The 14,497-nt window shown below is 40.0% G+C and overlaps 1 protein-coding gene across 6 annotated transcripts in view; it reads right to left on the reverse strand.

Annotated features, from left to right (window-relative positions):
- The window catches only part of LOC114435541 (plasma membrane calcium-transporting ATPase 1-like), a 63,017-nt gene that overhangs the window by 33,449 nt on the left and 15,071 nt on the right, over positions 1-14,497 (reverse strand). For all 6 annotated transcript variants that reach the window (XM_028405271.1, XM_028405269.1, XM_028405272.1 and 3 more), the window contains exon 2: positions 4,077-4,484. In XM_028405271.1, the coding sequence (XP_028261072.1) occupies positions 4,077-4,272 (196 nt within the window). In that variant the 5' untranslated portion in view covers positions 4,273-4,484. The remainder of the gene's footprint in view (positions 1-4,076; positions 4,485-14,497) is intronic.

The raw sequence follows: 14,497 nt of genomic DNA on the forward strand, positions 1-14,497 counted from the left end.
TTATGTTGAGAATAGCTGCAGCTATGATATAGCAGCAAGTCCTCATGTTATGTCAGTACTTTTTATGACATTGTTGCAGATGCACACAGTGTACAGTTGTGATATAATGCATGGGAGGATACACAGCTGGCTGTCATTATTGAGCAATTAAATGGTGTAACTATAACTGACAGTTACCCGCACTCTGCAGAGATGTTCCAGATTCTTGGTATGTCATTGTCTTATAGGTGAGAATGTGTTTTTGACACAGGGGAAAGAGAAGTACAGACACACCAGTAAAGCAGTTAAATGATTTTCTGCCACCCTAACAAAACCAGAAAAACACTGCAAATCTTTATAAACATCGTTATAGGCATTTTTGAAAAACTGAGAAGGATATTGGTTGTCAACCCTGAATACAGAACAGAGAGGTATAATCTGAGCATGTACGTACATATAATATGCCATATAATAAAGGACAGGGAAAATTTTTACTCTTTCACTTACAACTCAACCCCAGCTGATAGCTTCAACCTGGCAAAGCTATCAGCTAACAGGAGGGCAGAGGGTCAATGACTTTATCGTGTAGTTTATGTAAGTTAAACACCTCTGTTAAACTGCAGGAAACTTTGTATTAAAAGCAGGTTTATCTGACGTGCCTTCTGAAGACATTTTGCCTCTCATCCAGAGAATACCATCCTCTGTTGCAGAATAAATGGATGAACTTCACAAGTCCCCAGGCTTAGCTTTTCAACAGAGAATCACTTGTACATGTTTTTTTTTCAGAATTTCAGAGGGCAAAAAGCAGAGCAGAAGGGAGAGAGAGAAAGAAAGAAAGAGTTGCATGTCTAGAGTGTCTTACTCCCTCTTGCTTATCGCTCAGAGGAGCATTCTACTTCAACCGCCAGAGACATGAATGTCCTGAGGCTGAGTGTGTCTTCATGTGTGTGTTTTTGCGTGTGCTGGTTTCAGTGAATAGGACCTGAGTCACGCAGCTCGAATTGAATCTCAGATTGGTTGCTGACTTCTCACACCATGGCGCTTGAAAAGATCTGACATGCCACCAGGCCGATAAACCTCTGAACCTACATATACTACTACTGTATGCGTGTGATGTAGGCATAGCTCAGATTTCAACCGGCATGATGACCCGTCGTTTGCTCAGTAGATAAATGTATTTTGATTACATTACATACACATTGTAGGAATCCTTTTTAAAATGTGCAATTTTTTATATAAATAAGATAATGTGTTTCACCTTCTTATCTTTAAACTCTCAAAAGTCAGCATTAATTATACAAATTCAGGTTTGGTTGAGCTGCACCTGCATGACAAAAGGAGATGCTTTTCTGTCTCATCAAATCCAAATTTTTCATAAGGAATTTATGTGACTGTTATTAACCCACTGCCATCACAAACTCTGCAGATACATGATGGACTCACTGCAGCCAAAACGAACCAATTGCAGATCTGACTAGTTAAGTCATCAACAAGCCATTTTTATAGTACGTTTATTATTTGGGTCACTGATCAATCATCAAAGTAGCATGAAACTGAATATCCAACTGTCCGTGGATGTTATAGCCAGTGACTGTTCTGACTGTTAAATCCATTTTTTCCACCAACTAAAGCCTTCAGAACTTAAGGTTTGTTTGAAGAGATTCAATTCTTCACAGAAAAGATGCAACACAGTGACAGTAGTGACAGAACACACTATTGTTAGATGATATTTTCTGAAAATAGCTATTTATTTTTAGGTCTGTGTGTGCCTTTTTACTTAACTCTTTGTAACCCTGTCTGAATAATCTTTACATCTGCCTCTGTGTCTCATGCTAAGAGGTTACATGTCCTCTCAACACGAAATACACTCATTTTGATTAATCAATACACATTACCCAACAGGACGCACAGCTGCAGCTGAGCCTTTATGTGTGCTCATGCAGTGGCAGTTTCAAACAGGATAACTGCAGATCCTAGCTTTCTGGAGAACTGATCATCTATACTGGCAAAAGTTTTAATGAGCTGCGTAGCGCTGATGTGGTATATTCTCTTCCAACAGTGGCTGCTTACAATGGGTCAGTTATGGCCTTATTTGGTGAAGAACATTCATTGAAAAGGTGATTAAAAGACAATCTAGTGTAAACCCAAATCCAAAAAAAATATTAAAAATATGACCCAAAGACTTCCAACTCAACACCCATTTACATGGGTCCCTAGCAATGCCCTACACAGTTTTATGATATGCGTGTTGTCAGGTCACCTCAGGTAAAACTGGCTTTAAAAGACTGAACGTTTAAGCATTTGAAAAGAAAACATCTAATTATTACAGCCTTTTCTGGCTGTAATAATTAGAGCTGTTACAGACACCTCTCACACGTGGTTAAATATAACTGTGTCAAGTTTCTGCTAACATATTGCTAAACTGAGCTGTTACTGGGCAAATCAGGTTAACTACCTGTCAGAGAGCAGAATAAAACTTCTGTTAAGAGATAAATTATTACCCTTGAGTTTTACTATAAAGAATGTGATAAACCAGGTTAAAGATGAGACACGGATAAACCATGTGTGGAACTCGGGTGTCATGCAGGTTTTCCTTCTGTCACAGAAACACGGTAAATGATCAGTCCTATCTTCAGCATGCAAAAAACACACAAGATTCAAGATTGAATATTTTTCAGTACCTCTATACATTTGTTTTTCAAATGACATTAACAAGCACAAGAGTGAACAGGCCTTTGACTGCTGCTACATATTAAAGTTAGAACCTGGAAGAACCTTGAGTGTGATATTGTGTAATTTATGTAGTATTTTTAATAGCAGTGACCTAGTCTATTAGACAATCAGAGGCATCCAATGAAACACCTTCAACATATCATCAAGGAAAAATAACTCAGTTTTTTAAAGGGAAAAAGATAAATTACCCCTGGCTTTCCTTTTCCCCCCATTTATAAGTCAGTTGTACAATGTGTTCATCAGAACCACCCCACCTGAATGATTAGACTCTGGCAGCATCTGTTTTTGACATCTCAGCATTTGACTGTGTTATGTGTCGTAGCCAGATGTTTAAATACATGATGCTAAGGACTTTATTTCTTCCAGGATTATATCAACAACACAGAATATTCTGGCCTCATCTTATCATGTGAGATGCTCAAACCGAGTCCTGGGAGTACTTTCAAATCAAGTGTCAATTCAGTTTCAGTGCAGATTATTTGGTAACATCTCATTAAGGTGTTTGCCCTCAGTCTTACATTTAGCCCCCACCCCTTTTTTCTCCGGCCTCCCGCCTCTTTGCAGTGAAAATATAATTACACTTTCTTCATTAAATTGAGTAATTTCTTGCGTCGAGGACGCGACTACAGCTGTCCTCTGATTACTAAATGGAACAGAGCAATGATCTATGGAGCCATTAGGGGAACGGGCTGGAACTAATTTCAATCCTGGAATGGACCGATGGTTGCAAACACACATGTGTGTGCACACACACACACACACACACAAACAAAGAGGGATCAAAGGATGAGAGAGAGAAAGAGAAGTGACAAACAACAGCATGTCAGCCATTTTCTGGTCTTGCACAGTTCTGATGGAAATCCAAACTGATCATCTTTCACCACACAATAAGGTGTGCATCTATCTTTTACCACATATGCTGTCTAGATCAAATTTTTTGTTTGTATGTGTGTGGTTAATATAATTACTGACACATTGTTTTTTATCAATACACCTTAGCTAAAACTATGAGAAGGTTACAGAAGGTTATGCAGGTTACACCATCATCACCTGCAAAGTCACTGACACACACTTACATGGAAGCTAACAACAATACCAACAACCTGATTCTAATCATGGCCTTAAGCCTTTGTATGTCAAAAGAGACAAACAATACGTAAGTATGACAGACATTGTAGCTAATGTTTAATTTGCAATGTACAGATTTTCTTCATTTAACCCTATAGTACTGATAAATTCACTACTACTTTTGCTGCACATTTTTCCCCACCACAAACTCCCACAAATAAGCACAGGTGTGACAACATCTAGTTTGTGTCAATTTATTGGGTTCTGTCTGGTTGGTAGTAGTGGACAGGTCTTACCTTCTATAGGTGACGTTTTTAGGCGGCGGCAGATGCCCTGCACATCTCCATAAGTGTCCCGTATCTTGTTGACGGCCTCTGCACTTCTGAGCTCCATCAAGCTTCTAAGCTCCCTCATGCCCAACCCAAAGTCCCCATCATGGTTGCCCTCAGCAACTGAATTTCCTGGAGGATGGTCTGCTGTGTTGTTGGCCATTTTGGTCCTCTTCACAGCAGTGTCGTCCCTTTGACTGTCTTTTTTCAAGAGTTATATGTGGACTGTGTTGTCAATACACAATTGTGAGTAGTGCAGTTCTCACAGAAGGCAGTTGAAGGAGGCGAATGCTGAGGTTAACTCCTGGCCTGGACATGCATGCTCCTCTCAGCTACCATGGAAACAGAGGAGTAAACATGTTCAGCTGGCGCACGCTGCAGAGAAAACAGAAACAGGAAAGGACATTTTTAGAAACCGGATCCAGACTGGAAAGTAAATACCCAACAACCTAACATCATCAGCAGACAGACAAGTTCAGGACTCCCTTTAATTTGTTTCTAATTAATAGGATAGAGACTAATTTGGCCAATTACAGGACTGAGGTCATTACGACCTAAACTGGTTATCAGTTTGTGCTACTCCTCATAATTGTACATATCTGTTCTCTCTGAACCATCTGCTGTGAATTTTTGACTACCATCTAGGAGGGATGCCTTCTATCTCAGCATTAAAACAGCCGTGAATCATCACCAAATTTTATCAATGACACTTCAATATCTAACATTTACACATTTTCTTTAGGAATGTAACATTGAAAGTAAATCACTCGAACAAAAACATTTAAAAAATAATTTACTAGCAGTTGTGTTTGTACTTTAGACAAATACAGCTGAGAAAAAAATAAATTCACACTCTTATTTATTGCCCTCACTCTGTGTGTAGGTGCTAAGAGAGGGTAAACAAAATTCCAATAAATGATGATGACAGCAGCTGGCTGTTGAAGTCATTAATGGAACCTACTGTGAAACCATGAAACAATATTAGACAACAAATTAAATTAGGGAATACAAATCAGAAAAAGATTAGATACTATAATCAACTGTCAGAATAGCAGTGCCATAAAAACTAATTTCATGCAGTGACACAAAAACAGGATTTAAACATGAAGAACCAGAGGCCAGGAAAGAATGAAACATCCAGTAGGGACCAATGAGATGGAAGAACACCAGTGGACCAGTGTGAGTGTGAAAGAGTGTGTGTGGCCAAACTGTAGCATTCTACCCCATCACCACAGATTATGTAAGTGCACATCATTGCTCACTCTGCGATGGATGGACACACACACACATACACAGAGAAGAGTACTACTATTGGTGCTGGGGTCAGGCATCCTCTGAGTGGTGGTTTGTGGTGTAGACCACCCTGGCACAAGTGCCTCGGTCACTGATTCTGAGAATGGGTGCCGGGGGGTAGGGAGGGTCTGGCAGATTCAGCTCCATTACCGTTATATTTAATTTGTTAATAACTAAAATATCACAATGGCAGATGGAGATGGAGTAGGAAAAAAGCAGCAATTCGTCTTGTAATCTTTATTTTTGATGGCTTCCTCATTTTCAAAAGTGTTCCAGTAGATGTTTTTTGGTACCATGGCAACAGAACAAACAAGAACTGCTAATGGCTTGTTCACCCTGTCGTTCTCTAATGCAAATTTGCCCAACCTGAAACATATACAGTATATCTAGGCAGACTGTCAACACAGCAGTGATGGAAAAAGGGAGTCGTTCTGGGACAGATTTTTCCCCCCATTCTGTAACACTGATTCTGTCACATGTTGAAACAGTGTGGTCTCCCAGATAACATCACAATCATGTGAGCTTATGTTTGTATTGGTGAATTGTTTCAGAGTAGCAATTACTAGAGCTGACTAGGGCTGATTTATTTTCACTAATTATCTGCCCATTCCTTGACTAGTTGTGGCATTAACAGATACATTTAAACAATTTAATTAACTCTGTTTGTTTAATGGTATTACACAAATAGTTGGTGATGTCACTGTGATGGAATATGTTAATTATAGATAATGAGATTACTCAATTATACAGGCACCCAAAAGTAGAAAATTACAACTATTTCATTAGAGTAGACCAAAAGGTACATAATTCTTCATCCATTATTCAGAACAGATTCGGTTAACATACTGTTTTACTTATAGTGTTTTAACTGTACTTGATGTTTATTTGCAGATTCCCACAGAGCTTCAACATGCATAGTTCAGTTTGTCATATGGTAACTTTACTAATGTTTACCAATAATGGCAGTAGCTGCTCCAAAATTAATGTAGACCCCCCCAACAACAAGAAGAAGGACAACAACCGGCGGAGAAAGAACATCTCCATTCCATATGTATCAGGAGTATCAGAGAAACTCCGCAGGATCTTCAACAACCATGACATACCGGTCCATTTCAAACCTATGACAACACTGAGACAGAGACTGGTTCACCCGAAGGACAAGATTCCCAGGGAGAAACACAGCAATGTGATATATGCAGTCCAGTGCAGTGAGGAATGCTCTGATCTGTACATTGGAGAAACTAAACAACCACTCCACAGAAGAATGGCTCAGCACAGGAGAGCCACCTCCTCAGGACAAGACTCAGCTGTTCACCTCCACCTCAAAGACAAAGGACACTCCTTTGAGGACAACAACGTCCACATTTTAGAAAGAGGAGTCAAGGAAGCCATCTATGTTAAGCTGGAAAAACCTTCCCTTAACAGAGGTGGTGGCCTCAGGCATCATCTTTCTACCACATACAATGCAGTGATTCTATTCATTCCCAGGAAGTTTGCACATACTCACAGTAAGAACAAAGGGCTGTCAACCAGTCCCCCTCCGGCAGTTTCATAGTCGTTAGCCAGTCGTTAGACACACCTGGCCCAGTCAGCCAGAACATCACAGGTAAGTATGGAAACATTTAGTGCTATTGTTTATTTAAGTTTTACCCAGACCCACCCACTGAGGTCTGCAACCAGATATAAACCATGTTTCCCCACCAAACAGTTAGAACTGATGAAGCTGCTTGGATGAGCAGTGAAACGTCTTCAAGAAAACTCTACAAGTCCAGACGCCTTGCTTCAATCTTCTCTATGTAAATGTAACATAAAAAGAATTACCTTGCACAAAAAACAGTGACTTAAGCTTAATTTTGAACCTGGCTACCTGTAGATTGTTTGTCAACTGCACTACCACACCCAACTATGTCCAAAGAGGAGCATTCCTATCATTAGACTTTAATGACACACCTGCTCACAAACACACAAACACACACATTTTCTTTTCTGAGTGTGAGTGAACTGAGAGTTTGTGAACTGTATGTAGCTTACAGATCATAGAAATAACCTAAGGAAGCTCCACTGGAAATGATGTCAGGATTTCAGTTCACTCTATATATAGACGGCATATTGATGTGGCATTTGGACTACTAGATTTTCAGTGTGTGAGAGACAGTATGTCTGTTCTTTGTCATTCTTATCTCTTAGTGACTGACTCCAGATTAAATTAGGCTGCATTCGCCATGTTGCCAGCCACTCAGCTTGTGTGTGTGAGATATGATAAGCCTGTTTTTGAGTGTTTGAGTGTGTTTGAGTGTGTGTGTGTGCACGCTCAACTGCTTGCCGAAATTACAGAAAAAGCAGGGTAGATTAAACTGATTAATGTGTGTGGCGGAACCTGCAAAGAGGACAGACTATGGTCTAAAGAGCAGAGTGTCTAAGAGTCTTTTTCTCTGCAGTTCTTATACTGCTTATACCTTTAAACGCACATTGATTTGATTTGCTTGGTTTACCAAAGCTTTAAAACACTTTATGATGCGATGGGTTTTATTTTGTTTTGGTGTTCTAGTGTGAAAAGAAAATACTTACCCTGGAACACTTGAAAACATAAACATGTATAAATCTAATAATTTGCATAAAACAATGAACACAATAAAGCTGACCTTTCACCCATACATTATCAGCCTGTGTACTTCTACATTTTTGTTATATTATTATACAGTTTACAGTGTACAGGCTGCCATTAACATGCTTGCACTTCTGCCATTTGATGTGACTGAATTTGAAAAATTGAAAAATCTTTTTTTTCAAAAAATCTTTTTTTTTCCACTCTCCACAACTGTAACAGGTCATAAACAGTTTGATTCCTCTCTTTTTTTCATTATCTCCTATCAGCCCATCCCTCTGCTAAGCTGCTGTTATCCTCCCTTCTCTTCCTCAGTCGCTGCTCTCTGCCTCTGCAGACACACCTGCTCTGCATACTAAAGGAGCAGCCTGCACCGCCTTTTTCCACACACAGACACGCACTATACAAACTCACTGCTGGCCACTCCCTCCATACAAAGAAGGAACTTTTTTCATGTTGCATCCAACAACCAATCACATGCGCACACACATACAATCTCACTGAATCACGTCGCAGTGAGTTCACACAGGCATTTCAACATGCAGGGCACGTCAAACAGCCAACACTGAGCCTATGTGTGTTCGGTCTAGACACCTGTGAGTGTGTGAGTGTGTGAGTGTGTGTGAGAGAGAGGGAGAGAGAGAGAGAGTGTCGCAGCATGCCAGACTGAGTAACGAGAGAGCAAAAGAGAGGCCAGGAATGCAGGAGACCACACCCATGTCTGCAGTCATGTGACCAGAGTGGAAAAAGGAAATCCCCACACTGCAGAGGAACGAAGCATAAGTGTGGACTTGCTCAGGAGCATTACACATGCATACTCTAAAAATGTAAACACTTGTGTTAAGCAGACCTTTGTCGAAAGGACGGTGAGTCTTGTCAGTGTGACATGTAAACATATTTATGTCCCCACAACATGAAGATTACAACACAGGTATGCTGCCAGGTCCACCGTTCATATTAAACTCTTAAGCCATTAAACAGACCACAACGCCGAGTTGACTAGTCATCACACAACAATATAAGTGAAATGGACAGTGACAAAGTCTGCTTCACTTCAGATTATATCTGGACTATACCAATGCAAATCAATACATCAGGACAGCTGTTACTCTTACTGCTCTTAGACCAAATGAAATCCGTACAGGCCAGAGAGTCCAAATCAATCCTGGGTGTCATGTGAAGTTTCAGACATGAGGTAACACCAAAGAAACAATCTGACTTCAGTGGAAGCATATTTTGTCTTTTAGGCACAGCAAGTTGTTTGAATAACATGTCACAAGCTTCTCTTCGATTCTCTAAGCTTTGGTCACAGATCTATAGCATAAATGGTCTAAACCAGAAGGTTTAACACATGGAGTTTAACACAAGGTCAGAGATGAAGCAGACTAAGAGTGTATGGAGAGGTTAATCTGTTGAGTGTCATGTAAAAGAGAGAAGAGAAGCTCAGTGTCCATGGACCATTAGAGCTGAATGAACACTGGCAAAATGTATGGTTTCATAGAGAAGGCACATTCCTAAGATTCCTGAATGACTGGCTGAATGAGTGGACAGCTTAGAGAGCCTGACCGAGGCCCCTCTGTCTATTGTACAGCATGGGTGTGTGTCATTGAATTACCTGGCTGTTTTTATTATCAAAAATTGAAAACAAAAATGTCTAGTGTTTCCTTTTTGCAAAGATATTCTGTTTTTACGTGTCTTGGCAGTTTTAAAGCACCATAATACTGCTTCGAAAAACATGTTAATCTGGAATGACACTAACATATATTCCACTTGCTTGTATTCTCTTTATCAGTTCAAAAAGTCAAATGACAGTTGGATTCACGCGGGATTCATTAAACCACATGACAGTCCATTTTGCCAGACTTCAAGCACTTTTGCTAGGTGGGCACTATGCACTTTTGGCTAAATAAAGGTGGTTCGGATCAATCAAATTCCGGTGGGGTCAAGGTGACAGATGTGGAAGAGACAGATAGTTCAGACAATGACGTGTGTGAAGACATTTTGAAAAGCCAGCCTGTGCTGCTCTCCACTTTTGTGGTTGCAAGATGCAAATTTGCAGGTGTGTGAGGGGAACACACCTCACCTGACCTCAGTCGCAGTCAAATGTTTGAATTTTTGGTAGCCGAATCTGGATGCATTGGGTAGTTGGACGCAGGAGTTTGATACTTTCAGTGGGTTTTAGTTGGTTTGACAAATCATGTAGTCTGTGATCCCCAGTCTTTCAGTCATCATACAAAAGTCATGTGTAGCGTATCCCTGGCTTCAGGATTGCTTGTATTCAATGTGCGTATTGCTTTAAAGTTGAGCTTACATAATGGTGAATGTACAATCTTAATGATAAAAGATAAGAAGGCAGCAAATTATCATGAACACAAAGGAAAAAAAAATACACAGACTATATATTCTCTGTTCTGCAAAAAAAACAAAAACCTTTATATCACTGTCGTCTCAAGGCTACAGTTCCAGCCACGATCCCATCCAATAATATTAAAACAAGCTCACTACAGTTCATAATGATGCTGTCCCAGCAACCAGGGAAATTAGACGGTGAAATAGCACAAACTGCAACATAGCCAAAATGTCTTACTGTATCATTACTATCATTTTGCCTATGAGAGCTTGTTTAGATCTTAGACCTGAGATGATTCCAGGGTGCCTTTAGCCCCCCCATGGAACAGTCACCATTAATGACAGATGACATAACAGATTAATCAGTAAAAAAAAAAAAATCATGTTAATTGTAGTGCAAGGATCTTGTGTGACAAATTCTTAAAGAAACTACACAATCCAGCATGTAATTTAACAAAAACAAAATCCAATCATTTTAAAGGTGAACAGACAAAATGTAGACATTACAAAGATGTGAAGAGAGAATGGACAAAGCAGCTAAAATGATACGTCCTTGTCCTTCATGTCTTTTTTAGACCAAGAAACACCAACAGGGAGAAAAAGGATCTGGACCAAACAAAGCAGCAACATCTGGAGAGCATCCAGTGATTCAATAATCCTGTTTACAGCCTAAGGCTCTGAAGCTCACTCTGTTCCTCACTGATCATAACCCAAATACACTGAAGTAGACTTTCAGCAGCCTGTGTGTGGGTGTGTGGAGGGAGACATATTTGACAATGGTAGTGCTGGTCAGTCACCAGGTGTGACCGTATGAGAAACAGATTGATAAAAGCCCCCATTGTTGCAGGAGATTGAAGGAAAACAAGTTACAAATCTAAAAATACACATGGTGGCTAAAACAATTAGAGAGCTGTCCCTTTAATGTTTGTGCTATTATCCCTGTGGGCTACCATGGCTGTCTTTGACTCACCTTCTACATGATCATCAGTATTAAATATTCTTTTTCATTTTCACAAAAACATCCAGAACATCTTTATCACAGAGTACAGCGACCACTTGGTGTCTTGATCATTGGTAGAAATGTCTTTGTCACTTTAGAATAGTATAAATCTGCTTATGCTTAAAACACAATAGTATTAGGTTTTACAAGGCTGATGAGCAGCAGAGTCAGCAGGTCTCATGTGTTTTTTGATCCGACTTCAACAATAAACAATCCTGTTTACTGTAAATGCTTCCAAACTCTGCAGCAACATGTCCACCTTCTGATGCCAGGGAACATTAAGCTTAATCATTGTGAACCATCTATAAAATCTAAAAGATGTGGGTGATTTCATGTGAAAGCTGCTAAAATGCAGAGTATGCTGTAAGTGAGACGGACACAGCTGGTATAATTCTATAGTGTGTGCATGCTCACAGACAAACACAAACACTTTGGTCTCATGATGAATTTGTGTTTTGCACACATATTTGGTGCAAGGAGCTCATCCTACCAAGCATATTAAAAAAAGACAAAACCACTCATTGATGATTACTGTAGCTAGCAGAGGTAGCAGGAGTGAATACATATTGGACAAAATTGCAGGTTTGGGTGGAGGCCAATAATCCTCTACAGCCCACTGGCTCCCTACATTCTTGTTTCATAAACCAACGCACCACTGAATGACCATTTTGAAAAAGGAACTCCAAGTGCACGTAAATATTGCAGTCTGCAATCCAGAGTGTTCTTCCAAGTTTTGTGTAAATTATTATTTTATTTTCCCGTTTCAAAATGGCAACACCCTACGCACACAGCTATGTCCACTGTTTGGTTAATAAGTTGACTGACCGTTGAGGGATGAATATGGTAACAACAAGAACCAGGTTTGATCATCTGACTTCCCCAGCGAGAGCATGGCTGGAGTTTTCAGCCCTAAAACTTCAGAAACCCTTCACCTAAGAATGGAGGCATTCTGGCAGCAATGGGAAATTCACACGATGCTTTCATTGTGTACGTTTCTGCAACATATTAGATAAATCACAACAAATCAATTAAAAAAATGGTGTAAACTCCAACTGAATGGAATCCCTCCAGGTCCCACACTATGTCAGGAGAAGCCTCAGAGTCAAACTATTTAACATAAATGCATGAAATCATGCATTTATTCATGTTCCTCCTCCTATTCCCACTCTGACCTGTGTGCTCTTTGATGGAGACTCCTTTGAAGTGCGTCAGCATCTGTGTAGTAAAGGCCCTCCCAATCATTCCATGCCTAGCTTCAACAGCTAACAAGCTCCACAGGGCTGTGAGGGTGGGGCAGCATGGCTCAGATGACAGTACTTGTGGCTGGGGTCAGAGTGGCTGACCTTCTCTGGTTTGCATAGTAACAGCTGTAGACCGAAACAAGAACCTTCTGAAGCTTTACTTATACACTGATGCTTGACTCAACTTAAATTAAGTTAAATGTAATCCATCCTAACATTTTCCAACTTGAATTCAGTGTGAACAACATATTTAAAGAGAAATATAAATAATGGGGATTAAGGTGCACCTGTTGAGGACAGAGCTAAAACAGCCAGTGCCCTTTATGGAGCTCTGATAAGCTGACAAGATGGCCGAATTCAAGCAATGTTTCTGAGTTTTCCTTCCTAGACAACTATACTAGCCTGTTATTCTTCAGCTCAGTATATATTTTATATTAGAGCCTCAGAAAATTAAAATAATTTAAAACAAGTGGTTCATAATTAATTGAAAAGGACCTCATAAATGATCCTAAAACACATTGTGGTTGTGGCTGTCTTCCTTCACATTTCTGTAAGGAACAGGGTGAAATGCATTTGCTGGTGGTGATGAATCAAGCTTGTCTTATTCACTTTACCAAAGTCCGATCAGATTAAAATATGACATGCAATCCTGACGCTCTGACCCTGGAGTCCACTAGAGAGGAAAAAAAGAAATCAAGGTGTCCCCTGTTATTATTAAATCAATTCTAAACTGTATGAAAGTATGAGGTTACCTTAGTCCTACCTCTACTTACAACACTCCCCAGAATATCTTCATGACATATGGCTTTCTGAATGACTATGTACACCCTTGCACACAAATGTACTCTGATGTTGCTCTGTTAATTCATGACTTAACTGCAATATTACATTTATATATCTAGGCATTAGTACAGTTTAAAAACATAAACGTAAAGTTCATTCAACTTAAGTCTGATAAAGTTACCCTTAAATAACAAAGTGGGCAGTGCAAGAACACTTGAGGGCCTTCTTGAATAAGCCTTTCTTGATTAAGAATGGACTCACTTGACCCATGACTGATCAGGTTTCACAAGACCATGTTACTGAAAGCCAAAGCATGGCAATTTGACATGGAGAGTTTTCTCCATCATGTTTACTTCAAGATCCTTATTCTAACCTACAAGGCTCTTCATGGACTTGCTCCATTGTATCTGCAGGACCTAATAGGACACTCAGATATCTGAGTGCAGGTTTTAGCTACCAGGCACCGCTACTATGGAACCAGTTACCAATCTGGGTCCGAGACGCAGACACTGCCTCCACCTTTAAGACTAAACTTAAAACTTTTCTGTTTAGTAAGGCGTACAGTTAGCCTTAGTGCTAGTGTGTAGGGCTGATAGGTATAGTTACAGTCGCCTCAGCCACAGGTATAACAGGTGCCATGGGGCTGATAAAATCTTAACTTTTAGCACAGCTATGCTGCTCTAGGCCTACGTTGTCAGGGGGCACAAACATGATCCACTGAGCAGTTTCCCTCTCACCCTCTGACCTTTCTTCTACTCTCCTTAGTCTGGCTTATACTGGTAATATCATCCCATAATCTGTGTTTACTGTCTTCCTCATAGTTTTGTGTCTCGCTCTCACTCTCTCTCTGTTTGCAGGTCTCAAGACCTGCGTGCTGACCTGCAGTCCGGCCCCTGAACTCTCCTGTGCTCATTGACTTCATTAGCCCCTGCTGCTCATCTTTGCTTTGATTACTATCAAATTACTGTTTCTACTTATGGACTGACGATATATATAGATATCCATTATAATATAATCACTGTTTCATCTTGCTTGTCATGTTTGCTCTGTACTGTATCATGTTTGCTGCATGTTTGCTCCTCTCTCTCTCTCTCTCTCTCTCTCTCTCCTTCATCCT

The sequence above is a fragment of the Parambassis ranga genome, chromosome 5 (genome assembly GCF_900634625.1).
Source record: "Parambassis ranga chromosome 5, fParRan2.1, whole genome shotgun sequence".
Lineage (NCBI taxonomy): Eukaryota > Metazoa > Chordata > Actinopteri > Ambassidae > Parambassis > Parambassis ranga.